This window comes from Gavia stellata, chromosome 1, assembly GCF_030936135.1.
Source record: "Gavia stellata isolate bGavSte3 chromosome 1, bGavSte3.hap2, whole genome shotgun sequence".
Taxonomy (NCBI): Eukaryota; Metazoa; Chordata; class Aves; order Gaviiformes; family Gaviidae; genus Gavia; species Gavia stellata.
Window position 1 is genome coordinate 129,213,805 of NC_082594.1, and position 20,182 is coordinate 129,233,986.

The window sequence follows — 20,182 nt, forward strand, 5'->3', positions numbered from 1 at the left end:
CTCTTATCCCTTGAGTAATAGCATTAAATTAGGGAACATTCAGCCATTTCCTTCAAGCAGTAATGTTCCTGGCAGAAATTTATTCTTGTCAAACACTTATCAACTCCCTTATTGCTATACAAGGCATTTCAGCAGCGTTTCACTCGAAGGTATGTTAGTAGTGTTTAATAATTTATCGTTAATAGTAGAGGAAATACTTTGCTTTTAAACTGTTCTTCATAAAGATGAACTATACTAGAATATAGTGAAAAAATAGCTGTGGCAGTATCACATAGAGCAATTGAAGATGAAAGACAGTATCAACCATATAGTTAATTTAACTGTGGATGCTGGTGACAGCTGATGGTAGGAGTTGATGCTTTAAATCGAGTAATTAAGGAGGCAACAGCAATGCAATGTTCTTCCATTCAGATGCCATCTGACTTGACTTTAGCCATTAGTTAAGTGCTAGCTCCATTTAAAGAGTGGATATGTATGGGGAAAAAAAACCCCAAACCCCATATAGTTTGGGAGAAACTGCAACTATTTTCTGTTCCTTCTTTCCTTCCAAGCTAAGTAAGAATACAGTGATCTTCTCTGCTCCTGCCTGCTTGATCACAAGCCCAGGATACCTGATGAGGTAGGCAACAGGAGATGCCTCTAAGCATTAACACCAAGCTACTCCAAAACAAACACAAATGCTTAGCTTTGGTTACTCCTAGGCCTCTTCTTATCTTTCATGTGGCCCTAGCGCTGCCGGCTGGCAGGACACAGGTACTTGTGAGTTTACAGTCTGGGACCTTTCAATGAAACACAGTACTGGCTTAGAGCCTATTCTTTTACAAGTATAGTCTTCACAGAATCATTAAGGTTGGAAAAGACCTGTAAGATCATCAAGTCCAACCATCAACCCAACACCACCGTGCCCACTAAACCATGTCCCGCAGTGCCACGTCCACACGTTCCTTGAACACCTCCAGGGATGGTGACTCCACCACCTCCCTTGGCAGCCTGTTCCAGTGTTTCACCACTCTCTCAGTAAAGAAATTTTTCCTAATATCCAGCCTAAACCTCCCCTGGCGCAACTTGAGGCCATTTTCTCTTGTCTTATCACTTGTCATTTGCGAGAAAAGACCAACACCCACCTCTCTGCAACCCTTCAGGTAGATGTAGAGAGCGAGAAGGTCTCCCCTCAGCCTCCTCTTCTCCAGACTGAACAACCCCAGTTCCCTCAGCCGCTCCTCATAAGACTTGTGCTCCAGACCCCTCACCAGCTTTGTTGCCCTTCTCTGGACAGGCTCCAGCAACTCAATGTCCTTTTTGTAGTGAGGGGAACTTCTCTAGGGGGTCTTCTCTAGCTTTTCCTCCTGTAATGTCATGCTTTATGTAGTACAGCCTCATCTTTAATCCATGTCTTAATTCTACCTTGATTACTTCAGGAAGCACATTTGCGATAAGAGCGTTGGCTTCTTACCTATCTAGAGCAGGCTCTTTGCTGCACATATATAGCTTTGGGCAACACCTTTCTTGCACCCAGCTTCAACTCTTAGAATCACAGCATGGTTTGGGTTGGAAGGGACCTTTAAAGGTCATCTAGTCCAACCCCCCTGCAATGAGCCTGGACATCTTCAACTAGATCAGGTTGCTCAGAGCCCTGTCCAACCTGACCTGGAATGTTTCCAGGGATGGGGCATCTACCACCTCTCCAGGCAATCTGTGCCAGTGTTTCACCACCCTCATCATAAAAAAAACTTTGTTACACCTACCCTCTTTTAGTTTAAAACCATTACCCCTTGTCCTATCGCACCAGGCCTTACTAAAAAGTCTGTCGCTATCTTTCTTATAAGACCCCTTTAAGTATTGAAAGGCTGCAATAAGGTCTCCCCAAGCTCTTGCAGTAGCTCAGTAGCATTTCCTACTTTCAGTACCACAAATTTCACCTGTTTGTTTGTAATAGCTAGCTCAGCACCCCTTAAGCAGTATTTCACAGCATTACCAGGTAATTTCTGCTATTTGGACACCTAAATGATAGTAGGCTTATACTTCAGGAACAAGTGGGAGAAAAGATGCTCTCCAAGGCTTGGCTTTGGAAATAGAGATGTGCAACAGAAAGCCGGAACCCTGAACCAGGGTTTTGGGTCACAGTTGATGAGGGTTCATGCTCTGCTTTTTCCTCCCCTTCCACGTAAGGCTGCTCATGCAGTCAGCACACCCATACTTTGTGCAACAGTTAGACTGAGCTTGCACGGTTTGCAGCGTAAGGGACAGAAGCACAGCGACACTTCCACAGCGACAGGCTTTCTATTTTGCTCTGAAGGACTATCGAAGTAAGGGGACACAACACACACACGCTACCTAACTGCAGGTGTGTTAAGATCCTCCTCGTTCCAAGGGAGCTAGGCGTTATTTCTTAAGGAAAGCGGCATCTCCCCCTTAAAACAGTACCTTTGTTATATCCCAGAGCAGGAGGAGTTCTGCAAGAAGGTTTAAGGTCTAGGGATTGTACCTTTCCGTGCACAGTAGTATGAACTGCCTGCATGCAGTCCTGTAGATGCAGCTGTCTTCCATCTTTACACAGGACCCCTACACAGAAAGAAGTTGCAGAAGATAGTTGCAGCTTCCCCTGTTGGCAAAAACATGGCAAGGAACTAGCTAGCACAGTTGGTCTCACCAGAATAAACTGGACCATCCAATAACAAACCGGGAGCAGAAATGATGTCTGCTCAGCATCAGTGTTCCTCCCCATTCCTCAAATGGGCCTGCTACTAAGCCTTATTCAGATGAACATTGAAAACGAGTCCACTCTAATACTTGGTCAGGTCCGAAAAAATGACTTAGTCCCCATCTTGGTCACTCTGTCATGCAAGGATGTCGTAATAAATGGATGGTTTTTTGGTCTGGTAACGAAACTGCTCTAGCTTCAGGCCAATCCTCAGAAGAACAGCTTCATCCCACCATTTTGCCATGACCTGGGAGAAGATGAGAGAGACAGAAATAAAAGGGGGGGGGGGGAAGTGGCATCATCACATACAGACGCTCTTGAAAGCCCTGCAAAATGTAACTTATTTTTTCCCCCCAACAGCACCAAAAGGACATATGCTTTTCCCTTTTACCCCAGTAAGTACTGCATCAGTGCAACCGGGATAAAGGCAGCTGTATGACTTCATTAAAAGACATGGACCTTTCATTTATATGAGACCCATTTCAAGAGGGAGAAGAGCAAGGAAGGACTTGAAGTTAAGAACTGAGAAATAAGGAAGAGAGAGGAAAGAGTAGTTACAAATAGCACATACTGACGCAAGCAGACAGGGAAATGGAGAAATCTATCTCCCAGATACCTGAAGAGTCCCTCTGCCATTCAGGAGTGAGTTACTCTGAGGCAAGTCTCTTCATCCACAAGTTAAAATGGTATTACCAGAACCTGCCAACTCCTCAAGTGTGCTGTGTGGAACAGCAGGAGCCTGGTTATCGTGGCTCAGGACAAAGCCAGCTGGGGATTTTGTGACCCAGCATTCACAAAGATCCAATACTCACCTGGAAGCCGATGGGAAGCCCAGCAGTAGAATACCCAATGGGGACCACAAGGCCTGGAATCCCAGTGAAGTTACCAAGCTGCATGAACCTGGAGGAAAAGCTGTTGTCAACATTCCTGCCTTGGGACAGCAGCAAAGTCATCCTTTTAAGGGAGAGGCAGCTAGGATTGATCTCTCCTGCTCTACAGCCTGAGCTCCTTCGGCTACTACAGCTAGCCTCCAGCTGTTCCCAAACTTTTGCTTCCATAGTGCAAGCAGCAGTCTTCTTACCTCATGGACCGGACTGTGAAGGACGAATCACTGCTCCCAGTCAAGAGGTCAGATTCATAGATTCTTGGGGCAGTGGAGGCAACAGCTGTGGAGGAATCACAGAATGACTGAGATTGAAAGGGACCTCAGGAGGTCATCTTGTCTAACCCTCTGTCTCAAGGACGGTCACTTGGAGCATGTTGCCCGGGACCACGTCTGAATGGCTTTTGAATATCCCCAGGGATGGAGATTCCACAGCCTCTCTGGGCAACCTGATCCAGTGCTTAAAGAGCAAAGGAAGAGTCAGGCAGTGGGCAATCTTCAAGGAACAGCTCAGTTCATAAAAGCCACGTGTTTGATATACACTGGTGATGCAAACTCACGCCCCTGGAATGCAATCAAGTCACTGGGATTTATGAATTAAGCAGTTAGTCCCTAGTTAGACCAAGAACATCTTCATACATAAGCAGATGTCCAGTCCCTCCTGCGTAAATTTGCTGACTGTGCAGCTCCTGTTTCACGTACCAAGAGGGAGTATCTCACTCCCATGGATATAGGCAGCAAGTCTAGAAATACACAGCAAGTCTTTCTAACCAGGCTGCATTTTCTTCTAAAGGCTTGAAGCACAGCAAAGTCTTTGCAAAAAAGTCATGCTTTTAAAATTGGGGAGGGAAAGTTAATGGAGTGACTGTTCTTAAAATGCACCACACAGCTGTTGGGGACCAGCTCTTTGGCCAAGGCTGCCAATACCTGGTGTAAGGATACAGTTCACAGTGGTGAAGATCTCTCGCAAAAATCTCATGCTCCGAGTTCTCTGTCGATTTGCCTGCAAGCAGAGAGACAACTGTCCGACTGGGCCCTCTTGGTGCATGAGGCTCATGTTTGATGACAGACTCTGCCCATTGGAACCTATGCCTTTGCAAAAGAAGACACCATTCCTGCGGTTTGGAATCAACATGCAGGACACCAATCCACATGGCATGTCCTCTGTGGTGCCCCACTACTCAGCATGCTTTCACAGCAGAGGGCAGTACAGCTGGGTGGTATCTTTCCGTGTGTATGGGGAGGTTAAGAGAATCCTCTACCCCACCTTTACAATTTCACTAGATGCCTCCCTTTAGCCTTCACCTTACCGTAATATAATCCAGAGCTGTGAACTGGGAAGCCAAGGCCAGGTTAGCCCGAGTGTCCAGATTCTGAAAAAGAATACATCGATCATGGCTCTGCTTGCAAGAAACAGAATGTGACAGCCCAGGACTTCTCTTCCAGGTCTGCTCTCATTTATCAGTAGTCATCCCACAGGTGGTTTGTCATAGAAAAAGCAGGAGAGCCTCAGGTTTCTCACTGACATGACACTTGTTCTGTATCAGCCAGGACAACTACTGCCACTGATCCAAGCTGCTGCTACTTACCATTTCCTGGAAATGTTTATTGAAGTCAGGTTGCAGGAAGTCCCTCATCTCACTGAGAATGCAGATTACATGTGCTACTCGCAATTCCTCCATCTCTGGAAGGGACACTTCAACCACGCTGGCTCCCAAACTCTGCAGGTGCTCCACAGCTGAGTACAGAACAGGTAAAGCACAGACAGCATCCCTGAGTTCACCAAACTATATAGAAGGACTGCAAATCCCCACCCCCTTGAGAAGTTGGAGACTCTTTAGGCCATTACAAGGCAAGCATCTTCAGTGTGGCATGCAGATTGCTGCAGCTGCTTCTTGTAGGTAAAAGCCTTCAGCCTAACTAGATCTCAGCACTCCAACAAGGCAGATTGCTACATTTCAGGGAAGGTCATCTCCTCCCTCTGCCCCCCAGTTAACCCAAAGAGTAAAGGTGGACTGACAATGCTTCCATGAGCACTTGACATCACTGGTATTCTATCAGCATGGAGTGGTTATTTAGTGTCATGAGATTCCCATTCAAAGCCTCCTGTGAATTGTAATGGTAGAGGAACTTGGGGGATTCTCAGAGACCAGGTCAACAGTACAGGTTCACTAAATCCTGATGCACTTTAGCAAGGCTGAACACTAAGACTTCGGAAAAAGTTAATCTTTTGCAGTCTAAAAAGAATCCACTTCCTTCTTTGACCCCATCTTCTTCATAAATATCCAAGCTTGCCTATTTCACTGGCTTATGGTGCATCTCTCCTAAGAAAACTCTACACATGTAGTATCTATGCATGAGTATCTATGGAAATAAGGAGGCTGAAGAAAATCCAGGCAAAGCCATGAATACTGTGAACTCTCTCAGCTCCAATGCATAGGAGGCCGACTACTATACAGGCATTGTAGAGTCTTTCTCCCCCACCCCCAAGTACTCACCAGGGTCAATTTTGCATAGTCTAAAGTCTGACAAACTGCCCTACAGGCACCATTTGGCTGATTTCAGGGAAATACCAGAGAACTGGATACATCACAAAGACCTAGCCCTGTCTTTCCTACTGAACATTATGTTGTGAAACACGTCCCTCCCTTAAAAGTCTTTCACCATTAAAGCTTGCAGAGTAAGTATTACTGAGCACAGAACTGTCTTTATAGAGAGACAGAGGCTTAGCACACTGGACTGCATTCTTCCATTGTAACCTGACAAGCCTACAACCGCTGAGCTTTTTAACCCTCAGCAGTCAGGAGGGCTCCCTAATACAAAGCTACTGCTGTTTGTCCAGCCAGGCCTCTTTAAGCATCTGCCTTTAAGGACTTCAGGCAAGATCTTTTTAACCCATACGTAAGAGGAGCACCAAGTGGTACCATGACATCAGGCAGAGAGACTTACAGACTTTTCCTCTTTACCTTTCTCACAGATGGACAGGACTTCAGCATCACACGCCTAGAGAAAAAGAGGAAAGAACTAAGTGAACTTTAGTAACTGCCCTCCTCTCCTTGGTGAGCACACTCACCACGACTGGGGTCCTCATGGAGCTTTCCTTGTTCTTGTCCCTAATGGTAGTGAAACACAGCCCTCCAGCACTGCCTTAGGCCACCTGCTCCAAGAGAACAGCTTGCAGGTCATACCCCTATGAAAAAGGAAGTGTCCTCTTTTCCAGAGGAGAGGATATTTCTCCTCTCTGCTGGGGCAGAGACAGAAAGAGTCCTTGTTTTCCTCCAGGGAAGAAATCCTGAGCACATTTGTGGCATTGCATTACAATTGCCAAGCAGTACTAGCTTGCAAACCCAGTTTCTGCATTGGAATGATGAAATACCACTCAGCAGCTACAGCACTGTCACCAAATGGATACACTAATTTTCCTCATTTGATTTTAAACTAACTGCCTTTTGTAATCAGTTCAGAAGCATCGCTTCCAATAGAAACAGCAGTATGAGGAAGCATACAGCCATCAACTGTACAGTCATTACCTTTCCTGATGCCTCCAACAGACTTTTACTCAAAAGGCTGCCTTAGGAAAAAAAAAATATATCTATCCCTGTTGATGTTTTCACCCAGGCTATATTCTCTTCCAATTACAGGACTAAATATGAGAAGCCCTAATGATGACAGCCAAGAGAACAGTGAATGCATTGAATTCCTTCAAAATCTCATTTCGCAAAGCAGCAGAAAGAGAGAGATAGAACAGGCAGGCACCTTAAAAAATGTCCAGTCCACTCCCAGTTTTAAGCCTTTCAGGTCAGGAGCGCACATATCAGATAGGGTTGCTTTGGGCTGTTTTAGTCCTGCAGGGAATAAAAAAAAGAGTTCCTCCTTTTATCTAGGATGCCTCTAGGAAGGCAGAGCACCTGGGCTAAGGGAGGGAGAGGTCTCACCTACCATATGGATAGAGAGGATCTGGCTCAGCAAGGATACTGTAAACAATGGCTGCATCTGCCACTGAGGTACAGATAGGGCCTGTAAAAGATCAGTTATAAAAATGTGACAAGGGGTAAATAGTACCTTCCTCCCAAGGTCTTTTGTGGGCACAGATTGCCTCCCCTGCGAGAACACCACACGGAGCACAAGTCCTCTTACCTACACTGACTGTGGAGTAGGAGAGTGGCAAGCTGCCATGAGAACTGATGCGCCCAAACGTCCCTAGAGAAAAATAAATGGGCAGTTACCTAGATATCAGCAGTCGCTGGTTAAAATCTGACCTAGATGTTTCTGGTGCACCCAGTCAGTAAGCAGCACATCCCTGCCAGTCACTTTTACGTCTGCCATTTCAGAGCCCAGTCACTCATCTTTCAATACCCTGTTCTGCTGACCACAGTCTGTCTCATCAGGGAAACAGATGCGTTCAACAAATAGTGAAACTGTTTTCCCCTGTAAGAGATTATTTAGTTGAGGGGAAATATGTGCAGGGACATTTTGAAATACATGCATTTAAATACGCAGAAGCAGCATCTATGATATGGAGGATGGAGAGGCAGGAGCAGGATTATCAACAGCATGAGATACCACCCCCGGGAGATCTCACCCACTTCACCAGTGAGACCTCATGCCTAACACCAGTTGTCTTCTGTGAGTGCTTGTATTGCCTTTCTGACCAGTTACATTTTTGTCATCATCATCGTAATCTTCCTCAGGTGAATCAAGATTAATCAAATTCACCACATACGAAGGATGGAAAAACAGAGTAATGGCTGAGTATCTGGTCTCAGATGAAGCAGCTGAGATCCTTTGGAATGATGAACCATTCCCAAAAGCCAGCACCTCTTCCAAGTGACAATCCTGCCTCGCCATCTTCCATGCTGTAGACACTGCCCTTGTGCATTTCTTATGTCCTCTGCACATTCCCCTTTACTACATTATTTCTTACTGCAAAAACTGCATTGCTAATTCTTGTAACACTAAGATAACAGGCAATGGCTACATCCTTGTTTCATATAAGCCTATTGCCAGGTTTAACTTACCAGATACAAATCTGAGCAGCATCAGTCTCTCCATATAACTGGGGTGATGGCAAACCATCATGGGTGGAGATGCTTTTCACCAGCTCACTACAGATACCCAACTATTTTGGGAACACCTCCCAGCAGAGAAGGAAGATTGAACAGGGACGAGTGTGTAGAAAGAAAAGCAGCACACATGTTTTGTTTAGCATTTGACTCAAGTAAGTTAGGGGTTTTCTTTAACATATGTTCAATAGCCAGTACTGAGAATACTTCTACTCTGCCAGTCCAACCCACATGACTCTCAGGGTGTTATACTCCAGAGTTTCTCTGGTCAAGTTTTGCTTGACAGGAATTAACGGACTGTGCCTGACTTGTTTGTGGCATTCTGATACAGCAAACAAGACACACACCGCCTCCATGATTAAAGGGCTCTACCTTTCAGCCCCACCACACCGCAGAACGAAGCTGGAATCCTCACAGAGCCGCCTCCATCTGTGCCAATAGCCACTGGGCAAAGACCTACAAAAAACCCACACGTTGGCCTGTGATCAGAGAGACATCGTGTTGCCCTGTCCATTCTACCAGCAGCTGTAGCCAAGACAGCACACAGAGCTCCCTGTTCAGTTAGGAGTTCCCTCCAGCTTCTAAACCCCCTCATAAAAACCAAAGGCCTGAGGTACTTTGGCTCAGTACCTTCCTCCCATCACCCCTGAACTCCATTTAGGACCACCTACCTGCTGCTACAGCTGCTGCTGACCCACTGGAGCTCCCACCTGTGAAGTGGTTAGGCTTGTAAGGATTCCTAGGGATCTTGTGGTACCTGAAGCAGACAAATAGTGTTCAATCTTTTCCTAGGAAGGACCGCGTGCACTACAGGGCAGGAAAAGATCCAGAAACACAGCTCAGGGATTCCAGTCTCTTAGTAAAGAGATACCATTTCATCCCAGATAGTGATATGTCCCTAGAAAACAAGATGCAAAAAAGACTTCTGCCTCAGAGTCCAATCTCTTGTTACTATAAGCAGCCTATCCAAAAGAGACAGACTCAATGCAAGAGAAAGGATCCTGCTCTAGCTCTTCTGTCTGCGGCAGCACTGTGCCATTACTGCATGCCACAGTGCATTATGCAATTCCAAAAGATGGAGCAGAAATTCCTACAGACAAGCAAGTCAGCATCCCCAGCTCCGCCCTTTATCCCAGAGCAGCTGCTCCCGAAGTCTCTAGTCTGACCACAATCCCCAGACACCAAAGAGACCTGCCAGGCGGCAGGGTATCCAGCAGACCTCACACAGTGAGGAAATGCCCTGGCACGTTGCTGCAGCTGAGGGGGAGCCCCAGTTCCATCCAGCCAGACATGCACGAAGCGTGGCTCTGCACGTGGCTTATCAAGGCTGTGAGGACCATTACTCTGGAAAAGTGGTTCTCAGCTTGGCTACAGCTGGAGAATTCACAACAGTAAAGCAAATGCCAGTGAACCTGTTTTAGCTAGGAAATAAAAACACTACATTCTCCTGAGATGACTGTACCTTTTCTCACTGTTCTGGGCCTTTAGCCATTACTGTGACTGAGCATCAGATTACTACTTATTTGTTTTCTGTCACCGCTTTTGTCTACCACTCATCCTGTAAACATTCACAGCTCCAGGCCTGTAAGGCCTGGCAAACCAAGTTCCTTACTCAGCAGACACCACTTGGATCCTCTCCTTGCTTTGGCTTCAGGAGCCTTCAGGCTTCCACGGCTACTCTGACCCTCAAATCTACAATGCTGGGTTTTCATACCCCTAGGGTTCTCCCTGCACAGGGTTATTCCATCAGTTTTATTCTCACATGCTTGCCTTATTTTTGTAGTCTTCCCTGTCAGTCCTGGACAGACTTTTAGGTCCTTCTAGACCAGGGGGGTAGGAGAGGGGAAAGGGATTTTTACCTATTAGGGTTGCATCCAGTTGTTCCAGTCCCTAGTTCATGCATGTTTGAGACCCCGATAATGATAGCCCCAGCCTCTCGCAGCTTCTTGGCCACAGTAGCATCTTCTGTTTCAGGCTCTGTCCCAAGATACACTGTTCCCACTCGGTGATGGTAAGGTACCTTAGCAAGAATACACCTTATTATTCATCCTAAAACCCTGGCAAGGTAGGCAGGCACATGTGCGTCACATGCACACTTTAGCTCCACAAGAGATCCCAGACATTAGGACCCCAGACCTAAGTTAAGGGCTGGGAAGCTTCACTCTTCAATTTGTCCCATGTTGATTTCTGTTAGGAGGGACACTTAACCCTTCAATATTTGGTCCTTCTCCCATGCAGAGAAGTCCTTTTAATACCATGATACGGAAGAGCACAAATATGTAGATGGTCAAAAGTCCGTCTCCCTGCAGTAATGCAATTGCTAAGCCCCGAGGCTGCAGAGCGGTAACCTTGGCCCCACAGCACACAGGAGTTCTATTTTCCATTTTTCTATGGACAAAGCTGCAGCGTTTCAGATCTGCAGTACTTTGAAGCAAGCAACCGAGATTAGATGGATGCCAAAACACCTGATGGACTCATATTCAGGGTATGCTAAGTACTCTTCACTTCGATGCAGCAACAGAATCTGTACATAAACAGGACTCCCACCCACCCTATGGGTAGGTCTCTGCAGAGCCTACAACAGCTTGATGGCACTGCTAGGAGTATTTAATGGTAACTGCTGTTAGGCCACAGGCAAAACTTCTTGTGAGTGGGAATTTTCAAAGTAACTTGCATATTTCTGACATAAGTATGTCCTTTAAAGGAAGGAGAGAGGGATGTTTTGCCAGTGGAGCAGTCGATGCCTGAGAAATACAGACAGTTACACCCACCGCTGCAGATGCTTTCATACATTCTCATTTCATCATAAAAGGGACTGTTACACACCCCCACCCTCTACTCCCCATGGATTAAAGAGATCAGTACAAGATATGGAACACATCTGCTGTACCCAAGACCTGTCTTCACCTGGCAAAACTTGTTAATAATCCTACTTACTACAAACCCACATACTACCTTTTATTACAAACATATTCTCAGGCTTCTGCTGAGGAGCTGGCCTTAAAACCTTGTCGCAGTGAGCTGTCCAGGTTGACCACCTACAGCATGAACTGACAGCTAGACAAGGAAACTCACCACTTTGAACTCTTCTTTCAGACACACTGGGATGCCATCCAGATAAGACAGGGTACATTTTTTCCTGTAACGAGCAGTAGAGGCCTCAGCCATCTGCACAGAGAAAAAAAAATAAGTATACGTTACATATATTAAGTTGAGCTGAAGGTCATCACCAGTATCAGAACAGATACTAAAAATGGCTTTCTCGGGCTGCTACTAAGCCAAACTGTAAAAGTTTCTTTCTTCTTCCACCATATGCTGATGGAAAACTACTACTTGGAAGCATCTGTGCTAATGGATGCCATATAAGCACAGAAGTCCCGTTTTAAGCATAGTCATCAAGCAGGAAACAGATTGCTTTAATGCTACCTCTCTTTGCAGGAAGGAAAGCAAACTTGTTTGTAGTCTTTTACACAAGGAGGGAGGAAAAACGTACGTATTTTTCTGTGCAGTGTATCAGCAGAAGAGCCTCTGCCCCTTCTAATGGATGCTACTGCTTTTGGGGTGGCAGAGGCCCCTTTCCTACCAGAGGCAGACGTTACCAGCATTATTTGCTCCTGGTCCCATTGCACTATCGCTCTCAGTGGGGGCGTGGATTTGTCACAGTCCTCCAGCACGGCAATGATGTTCTTTGCTACCTGAGATGGCGTCAGCTTCCCACTCCTACAGGACAGGAAAAGTTGGGACCTTGTTACAAGACCCCCACACCGCACCCACACACAGGGTTTGTCTCTCCTGTAGCAAGACAGCAGCTGTCACAGCTGTAAGCAAGAACTAAGATAAGAATCTGTGTGTGGTGATGATTTCAACACAGTTGACACTACCAAGACAGGAGACTCCCTTCCTCAAGGGGAGAATTTGCCTACACAGCATGCCCCCAACCCTTAGAGTAGTGGCAGGAGCTAGGAGAGTTACCCAGATAGTCCTGAACCACCAGATAAACAGGGAAGGACAGCTGACAGCTTTACAGAGTCCTCAAGCTCCTGAATGCCTGAGGCTATGAAACTCACAGTATCATGAGCTAAGACCAAGGGGCCAGCCCTCTTTATACAGGCCTCCCGTAACAGAGAAGGGGCTCCCAGCGGTACTGTCATAAGCCACCTTTAACAAATAGGCCTTCCCTCCCCCCTGGCAAAAGGCTACGTTACACCAGAAACGCATCTATCTCTGGCTGACACGAAAGCCTCACAGCCAGGATGCACCCGTAACACCAGACTGCAGTGTCAGCCTTTTGCTCCGAGGCCGCAGCCTACTGGCAGAGGTGGCCCTTAAGGAACATGTGCCAGGACTGCAAGAGGATTTATCTCAGTGCTCCACATCTGGCACAGATCCCAGAGGCAACCAGGAGTTACCAAGCAGTCACACAGAATCACAGAACCTCACAGTCATGGATGTGCTTCCAGCTGTTCCCAAGCTGGACAGATTTACTTGGTGAAAGCAGTCAGACTGCTCACAGGAGCACCAGCAGCTGGGGAACCAAGGGATACTTCAGAGATCCACCGCATGTGCAACTCGCATCATCCAGATGAACCTTCCTCTCCTTCTCACTCATGTGTTTGGGCAAACAAGGTATGTAGAAATCTCTCCCAGAGAAGACTGACAATAAGCCAAGGAAAACAGCATTTAAATATCCTTGCAGCGCTTGTAAAAGTTGTGCCAGCTCCCCCAGTTGGCTTTCCTTTGTTATTCTGTTAGAGGGAAGGGACTGCGAAGGATGATGCTAAACAGTTGCATCTCAAGAACAATCCTAACAAAAAGAAGCCTGAGAGCTTGTGGAGCAGTAGCAGCCCACAGCAGAGGAATATGCGAGACAGGTTGTTCCCAGACTACAATTTCACCTACCGGTAGCAGTCCAGGTAGTCTTTGATCCCCTTGAAGCTAAACCCATTGCTAGCAGAATCAGACCTGCAAAGAAAGGATTATAGGGGCAACTATGAACCGTTAAAGCCACCTCTGTTTAGACCTGCAGACTTCAGTATCACAGTCCAATGCAGGTTGGGCATCACTCACTTCCAGTAAACCTGCTGGTCACCATTTGGACCGCTAGCCTACGCATTTCAGCCCACACTCTGTCAGACTCCTTGCACACACGCAAGACAGCAGGTACACTAAGGGTGCCACAGAAATAAGGGGTCAGTCTTGCTGACATGTTCTAGTTGCTTCATATTTCTACTGCAATACAGCAGCCACTAAACTGTTCCAGATTTATTCCAGGTTTACATTTGCTACTCACCAGTGGAGCATACAGAATAGCTAGAATATACTGGTAAACCCATTCTCAGGCTCTCTGTCCCAAGTTTGATCCAGACAGCCAGCAGCACGTACAGTGTGTGGTGCAGGAGGGGGAAGAGACATTATGCAGCACACACAAGGGTTCACATCAGCAAACTGCTTAAGAACTAAATTGATGGCTCTAGCACATAAGAAATAGTCCATTTCTCATCACAACAGGATGAACGCAAGATCATCTGAAGCGCTAGCTACAATTAATACTCCTGTGATGCCTCCATACCATCACCCAAACCAGAAGCCATGGCCTGGAATAGGACAGCGTATGGCACCATAATGTGCTATGCAGGGAAGAGGCAAGGCTCCAGTAACCTGCCCTGTAATACTCAATATATCACTGGTGGAGCTAGGGACACAAAAACCAGAAGGCTGCACTCACCCTGACCAATGCCTGCGGGAAATACATCCCTTCCTCTAAAGCGAAGGAACTGGAAGTTTTTCCTTTCTCTAGCTTAAGAACTCAAGCAGGGAAGCAGGGAGCAAGCTTAGTCTTGCTAAAAGCAGAGACACATACAGAAAGCCCACTCTCTGAGATGCTGATGAAGTGCAGCTCATAGACATCTTCAGTAACTACTGGATAGGCCCACAACTAAAACCAAAACCAGATTGGGAAACCATTCATAGCAGCCCAGCTGCTCCCACCTCAGCATCAGACCTCAGTGAGACAAGTGAGCCTGAGTAAGGTTTTGTCTGGAATCCAGTGGGATTTAATCAAGTACAGGCTGCGATCAAGAAGCTGAACATGCTTTTAACCAAGCAACCTAACTAACAAAGCCTGATTTCTTGTGGATTGTTTTCTTTATACCCTGTGTTCCTTTTCTCCTCCAAGCAACCTGTGTTCTCTTTGAGATTCCTTGCAGGCAAGAAACAGCTCACCTGCAAACTCACTTAAAGGGATGTGCGTGCTGACTAGCCAACCACTAAGTGTATCTGCTCTACTAGTGCAACCACAGCCCTGGCAAGGGCAGAATTTGGTCTCTCCCCAGTAAGCAGACTCCCTGAAGCTTGTAAAAACTTCACACTGCTTGTAACTACTGGTGATTTATAAGTTACAAAAGGAAAGATGACTGACAGCACAATTTGTTTTGTAAAGTAGCCGGGCGTGGAAGAAGATTTTAGTCCAAATTACTGACAACAGCTTCCCACTAATACAATAGTGTCAACACATGTGTTCTTCCACTCCACTCTTACACACCACATACTAACCTTGCATCTATCAGCTGCGCGATAATGTCTGAAGTGCTTTCAGCCTCGGACTTGTCTTCCATAACCTCAGCAGCAACCTCCGGGGTAAACGTGGGATCTTCTTGAATGTCAAGTGAACGCATGAGCGAGAAGTTGTTCAGCCTGAAAGAGAGTCACTGCTAGAGTTTGCAAGCTCTACCATGACTAATTTTTCAGACTGTTCAGAGGGAACCTTACCCAAGAACCCAAGCAGCCTGCTCTCACAGCAGGGAGTTGCAACAGTTACAAGATAATCTCTTGTGTCTTTCCTAAAGGCAGCATCAAATCTATTCTGCTCACTTAACAAAGCCTCCTACCTCTTGACCTAAGGCCAGCCAGCCTCCCTAAACCCCGGCTGGGAAAGAACCAGTAAAAGTTTGCAATTCACTTTAATTAGACACATCACCCACAGACCAACAAAGACAGAAATGGCAAGGAAAAGAAAAGGTGAAAGTAGTATAAGCCATATATGCAAGCACTAATCCTGTTAGAACAAGCGCCTCTTCAGACTTTTCCATGACTTGCTTCAACATAGTTTGTTTGCAACCAAATACAACAGGGATGGCAACACGAGTCCAGGGCTTGGAACACTTAATGAAGCAAGGAAATCAAGAGTCTGTCATAGATGTCAAGGAATGATGTGCTGTATAACAGCAGTGACACTTGTTTGGGTTTGAGTCACTCAAAAAGCCCATGCCCCAAGTAAAAATTGAGGGGTACCAATTGTGTTTAATAGATTTCTCAGTGTCCTGGGATCTGCACAGATGACCCATCAAATGACAGGCAAACTATGTGAACCAAGTGTGAGCTTGATGTTCCTGACATCTCTCACCTGAGTGGCTCTTAGTACACTTCAAAGCACAGTTTCTAAACAAAAACCTAAGTGAGAGAGAAAGAGAAAAGGCTAACCTAAAATGGTGAATGTCTTTAAAAAGAACACATTAAAAACTCTGAACTTCATGTCTGGCCTTATTTGCCCACTACTATTATTATTTTACCACCACCAGTGGTAAACACAGCAGATTTGCACATCTGCAGTCTTTGAAAGAAAGACTGCTCTTTAGCAAGAGCACAGAAAGGGAAAGAGGCAACCTGGTGAATCCAGTTTCCCTGCGCATGCCTGACTGTGAAAAAAGGTTAATTCCTTCTGACAGGGACCCACTCAAACCAGGGAAGTTTAGAATAAAAAACAAAGAAAATCTAGTAAACACCCTTGATGAAATAATCTCACTTCTCTTCACTAAAGCTGTGCAGCTTCTCTCTTGGAAACGGTCACTTCAGATAACCTGTAAGTGGTGTTCAAGGCAAGCACCTTAAAAAAAAAAAAAGAAACGAAACTTGAAGGGGGAAAAAACTCCCCACTCTTACCTTATTAAGAATGGCAGTAAGCAGATCTGTCCAAAAGCCTAGAAGAAAGTAAGTAGGAACATTGGTTTGCGGTAACTTTGACCTGAACATCTTCCTCACTAGACAAGGATGCTGAATGTGCTCACAATAGCTGCAGTCTCAGAGCACCCTAGAGAGCATGCAAGGCTATGTAGTAAAAAAATAGCACAAATACTTGTATTTCAGGCCACAAACTCAGTCTGAAATGCTTTCCCCCCATATTTATATAATCTTAAGGGTCATATTCTTCTGGCTCTCCTGCAGAAACATGCTTTTGTCCTTCCCTGACTCCGCCTGGAAAGTCTGCATCTGCAGGCTGCTCCCATCCGTTACTTTCTTCATGTTCCCCAAACTATGCAAACATTGAATAAGGTAGGAGCTTATTATTATTTTGTTTATCCCACTGTTAGGACCTTTCCTGTCACTAAACCAGCTCCTGCAGTAAACCGAGTGAACTTGGAAATGCATGAGAAATTTGAAGACTCCATGGTAGTAGGCTGCTGAAAATACTCTGAATATGTTGGTTCCCAGTGTAGCAATACCAGCGGTCCCAAAGAGACCAGCCTTGTCCTAGCCTGTCTGAACAGCTCAACAATGGACTTCAAAAACCTGTTAAGGGATGTACAAATACAGTACAAGTCTGAAGCAAGGCTCACACTCCTAGATCCAAGAAGTGATATGTTGCCTCACACATTACATAAGAATTACAGTCTCTTTTTGAAAACGCATTGCTCCTAATATACGTCTAATCTAAGACAGCACAATCCTGTAGGAGATGGAGAATCTCATGTCCCCCCTCCAAGAGGGATGTCAGGAAAGGAAACAAGCCCAGGGCCACGCACCAGAAGCGGCCACAAAGCAAAGGATAAAAAGGTGTTCTGGTTGTTAGATCCTGGAAGAAAGCCACTTGCAAGGTATTCTCACAAATAAAGGCACAGCCCATCGCTAGCTTTCACTCCAGGCCCAAACAGCCACCAAGCTCTGTAACAACAGGTCACACTGCTGAAACGAAATGTTTTGTGCCTAACTGACACCGACTCAAAAGGAAAGGCCGAGCAGCAACAAAATCCACCTGCTTTCAGGTGGACAACGCTGCAAGGCGCTCACTGCCAAGGGGACGCAAGCTTTTCTCCCCCCAGCACCCTGCCATACGGCGGTCATGCCTCCTCCACACTGGCCTCACCGGGAATCAACCCACAGGCTCACAGGCACGCCAAGGCCTACCCAAGGAAGGGCACTGAGGGGGACTGGTGCCTTCATCGCCAAAGCCCACCCGAGGACGGGCACTGAGGGGACTGCTGCCTTCATCGCCAAAGCCCACCCGAGGACGGGCACTGAGGGGACTGCTGCCTTCATCGCCAAAGCCCACCCGAGGACGGGCACTGAGGGGACTGGTGCCTTCATCGCCAAAGCCCACCCGAGGACGGGCACTGAGGGGACTGCTGCCTTCATCGCCAAAGCCCACCCGAGGATGGGCACTGAGGGGACTGGTGCCTCCAGCGCCAAAGCCCACCCGAGGACGGGCACTGAGGGGACTGCTGCCTCCAGCGCCAAAGCCCACCCGAGGACGAGCATTGGGGGGACTGCTGCCTTCATCGCCAAAGCCCACCCGAGGATGGGCACTGAGGGGACTGGTGCCTCCAGCGCCAAAGCCCACCCGAGGACGGGCACTGAGGGGACTGCTGCCTCCAGCGCCAAAGCCCACCCGAGGACGAGCATTGGGGGGACTGCTGCCTTCATCGCCAAAGCCCACCCGAGGACGGGCACTGAGGGGACTGCTGCCTTCAGCGCCAAAGCCCACCCGAGGACGGGCACTGAGGGGACTGATGCCTCCAGCGCCAAAGCCCACCCGAGGACGGGCATTGGGGGGACTGGTGCCTTCATCGCCAAAGCCCACCCGAGGACGGGCACTGAGGGGACTGCTGCCTCCAGCGCCAAAGCCCACCCGAGGACGGGCATTGGGGGTCAGATGCCTTCAGCGCCTTCCTGAAAACCCCACTCGGGAGGGCTGAAGGAGCCGCATCCCTTCACATCCGAGGAAAGCTGCTGGTACAGGCGCAGGATGAACCCGAGAGCACGCCGAGAGCCACAGCCTCCCTACAATTTCCCAACAAACGCGGGTTTTACCTTCCCACCGAGACCCCCTCCCTCCGAGCGCACCGGCAGTCTGGGCCTCGTCCGGTTTTCCCCGAGTAACCCGGGGTTCTCCTGCCTTGTTTACCCGGCTCCCGCCGCGCCCTCAGGTGCCGGGCCCGGGCGGCGAGCCCGCCCCTCGCCCCCACTCACCGTGTTGGCCACACGGACGAAGAGGCGCAGCCCGGAGCCGCTCAGCCGCGGAGCCCACTGCGGAGAGGAGGCGAGAGGTGAGCGCCGGGCCCCGCTCCCCGCCGCCGCCCCCCGCCCAGCCGCCCGCTCCCTCCCCGGCGCTCACGGGGTCCCGCGGCGGGCTGCGGCCCCGCGCCTCGGCCCGGCCCGGCTCCCGGCGGCGCAGCGCGGCCCCCGCGCTGCCCGTGTGGCGCCGCACGCAGCAGAGGTAGACGGCGGCGGCCGGCAGCAGCGAGAGGAGCAGCAACAGCAGCGGCGGCGCCATGACTGTCCTTCCCCCGAGCCCCCGAGCGAGACTGCCCGCTGCCGGGGCGGCGCTCGGGCCTCGCCCCGCCTGCGGGTCGGCCCTGCCCTGCCCGCGCACCGAGGGCGCCTGCGCCCCGCCCGGAGCTGGGGGAAAACGGCGGGAGCGGCGCGGTGACTGCCGGTGTCTGGCCGGCCGGGGCGAGCCGGGCCGCCCGCCATGTCCCGCTTCTTCCAGGCGCTTCGCCGCGCCGCCAGCGCCCGGGCGGGGGGGCCGGGCGTGGAGGAGGCGGACGTTTACCGGTGGGGTCTGACAGGTCAGCGGGCCGCCGCCGGCAGCGGGCCAGGCCCCGGGCTGCCCGGGGGAAGGGGTGGTGAGGGAGCGGTGACGCGCGTTGCGGGGCCGGTTTCTGTGAGGGGTCAGAGAGGCGGCGGAGGGGCCCTGGTGCTGCGCAGCTGCAGTCGTCTGGGCTCGGTGTTAACAGCCCCCAGGCCCGAGGCAAACGAAGGTGTCGATAAAGGTGGCTCCCGGGCCTGTAAAAGTGAGCCACAGCCGAGAACGGCATTGCTGCCGTGCTCGCTGCTCCGTGCAGACCTCCCCCAGCTGCTTCGGTCGCGCTCTCCTCGGCTGTGCGGTTGGGTGGGGGGTGAGGCCGGGGGCTCGGCTCCCTCAGCCCTGCTTTTACCGCTCCCTCAGCCCTGCTTTTACCGCTCCCTCAGCCCTGCTTTTACCGCTCCCTCAGCCCTGCTTTTACCGCTCCCTCAGCCCTGCTTTTACCGCTCCCTCAGCCCTGCTTTTACCGCTCCCTCAGCCCTGCTTTTACCGCTCCCTCAGCCCTGCTTTTACCGCTCCCTCAGCCCTGCTTTTACCGCTCCCTCAGCCCTGCTTTTACCGCTCCCTCAGCCCTGCTTTTACCGCTCCCTCAGCCCTGCTTTTACCGCTCCCTCAGCCCTGCTTTTACCGCTCCCTCAGCCCTGCTTTTACCGCTCCCTCAGCCCTGCTTTTACCGC

At 48.9% G+C, this 20,182-nt stretch overlaps 1 protein-coding gene across 1 annotated transcript; it reads right to left on the reverse strand.

Moving 5' to 3' along the window:
* Positions 1–2,580: 2,580 nt before the first annotated feature.
* Positions 2,581–19,193, reverse strand: LOC104251349 (uncharacterized). Its single transcript, XM_059818650.1, has 20 exons — positions 19,035–19,193; positions 18,890–18,946; positions 16,586–16,623; positions 15,200–15,340; positions 13,547–13,609; positions 12,247–12,367; positions 11,723–11,815; positions 10,507–10,667; positions 9,319–9,404; positions 9,020–9,103; positions 7,722–7,784; positions 7,524–7,601; positions 7,341–7,429; positions 6,551–6,587; positions 5,174–5,322; positions 4,895–4,957; positions 4,512–4,587; positions 3,783–3,867; positions 3,514–3,601; positions 2,581–2,948 (listed from the first exon to the last, which is right to left on the reverse strand). Exons 1-20 carry the CDS (start codon positions 19,191–19,193, stop codon positions 2,838–2,840), a joined length of 1,842 nt encoding a protein of 613 aa, XP_059674633.1. The 3' UTR covers positions 2,581–2,837.
* Positions 19,194–20,182: the final 989 nt, after the last annotated feature.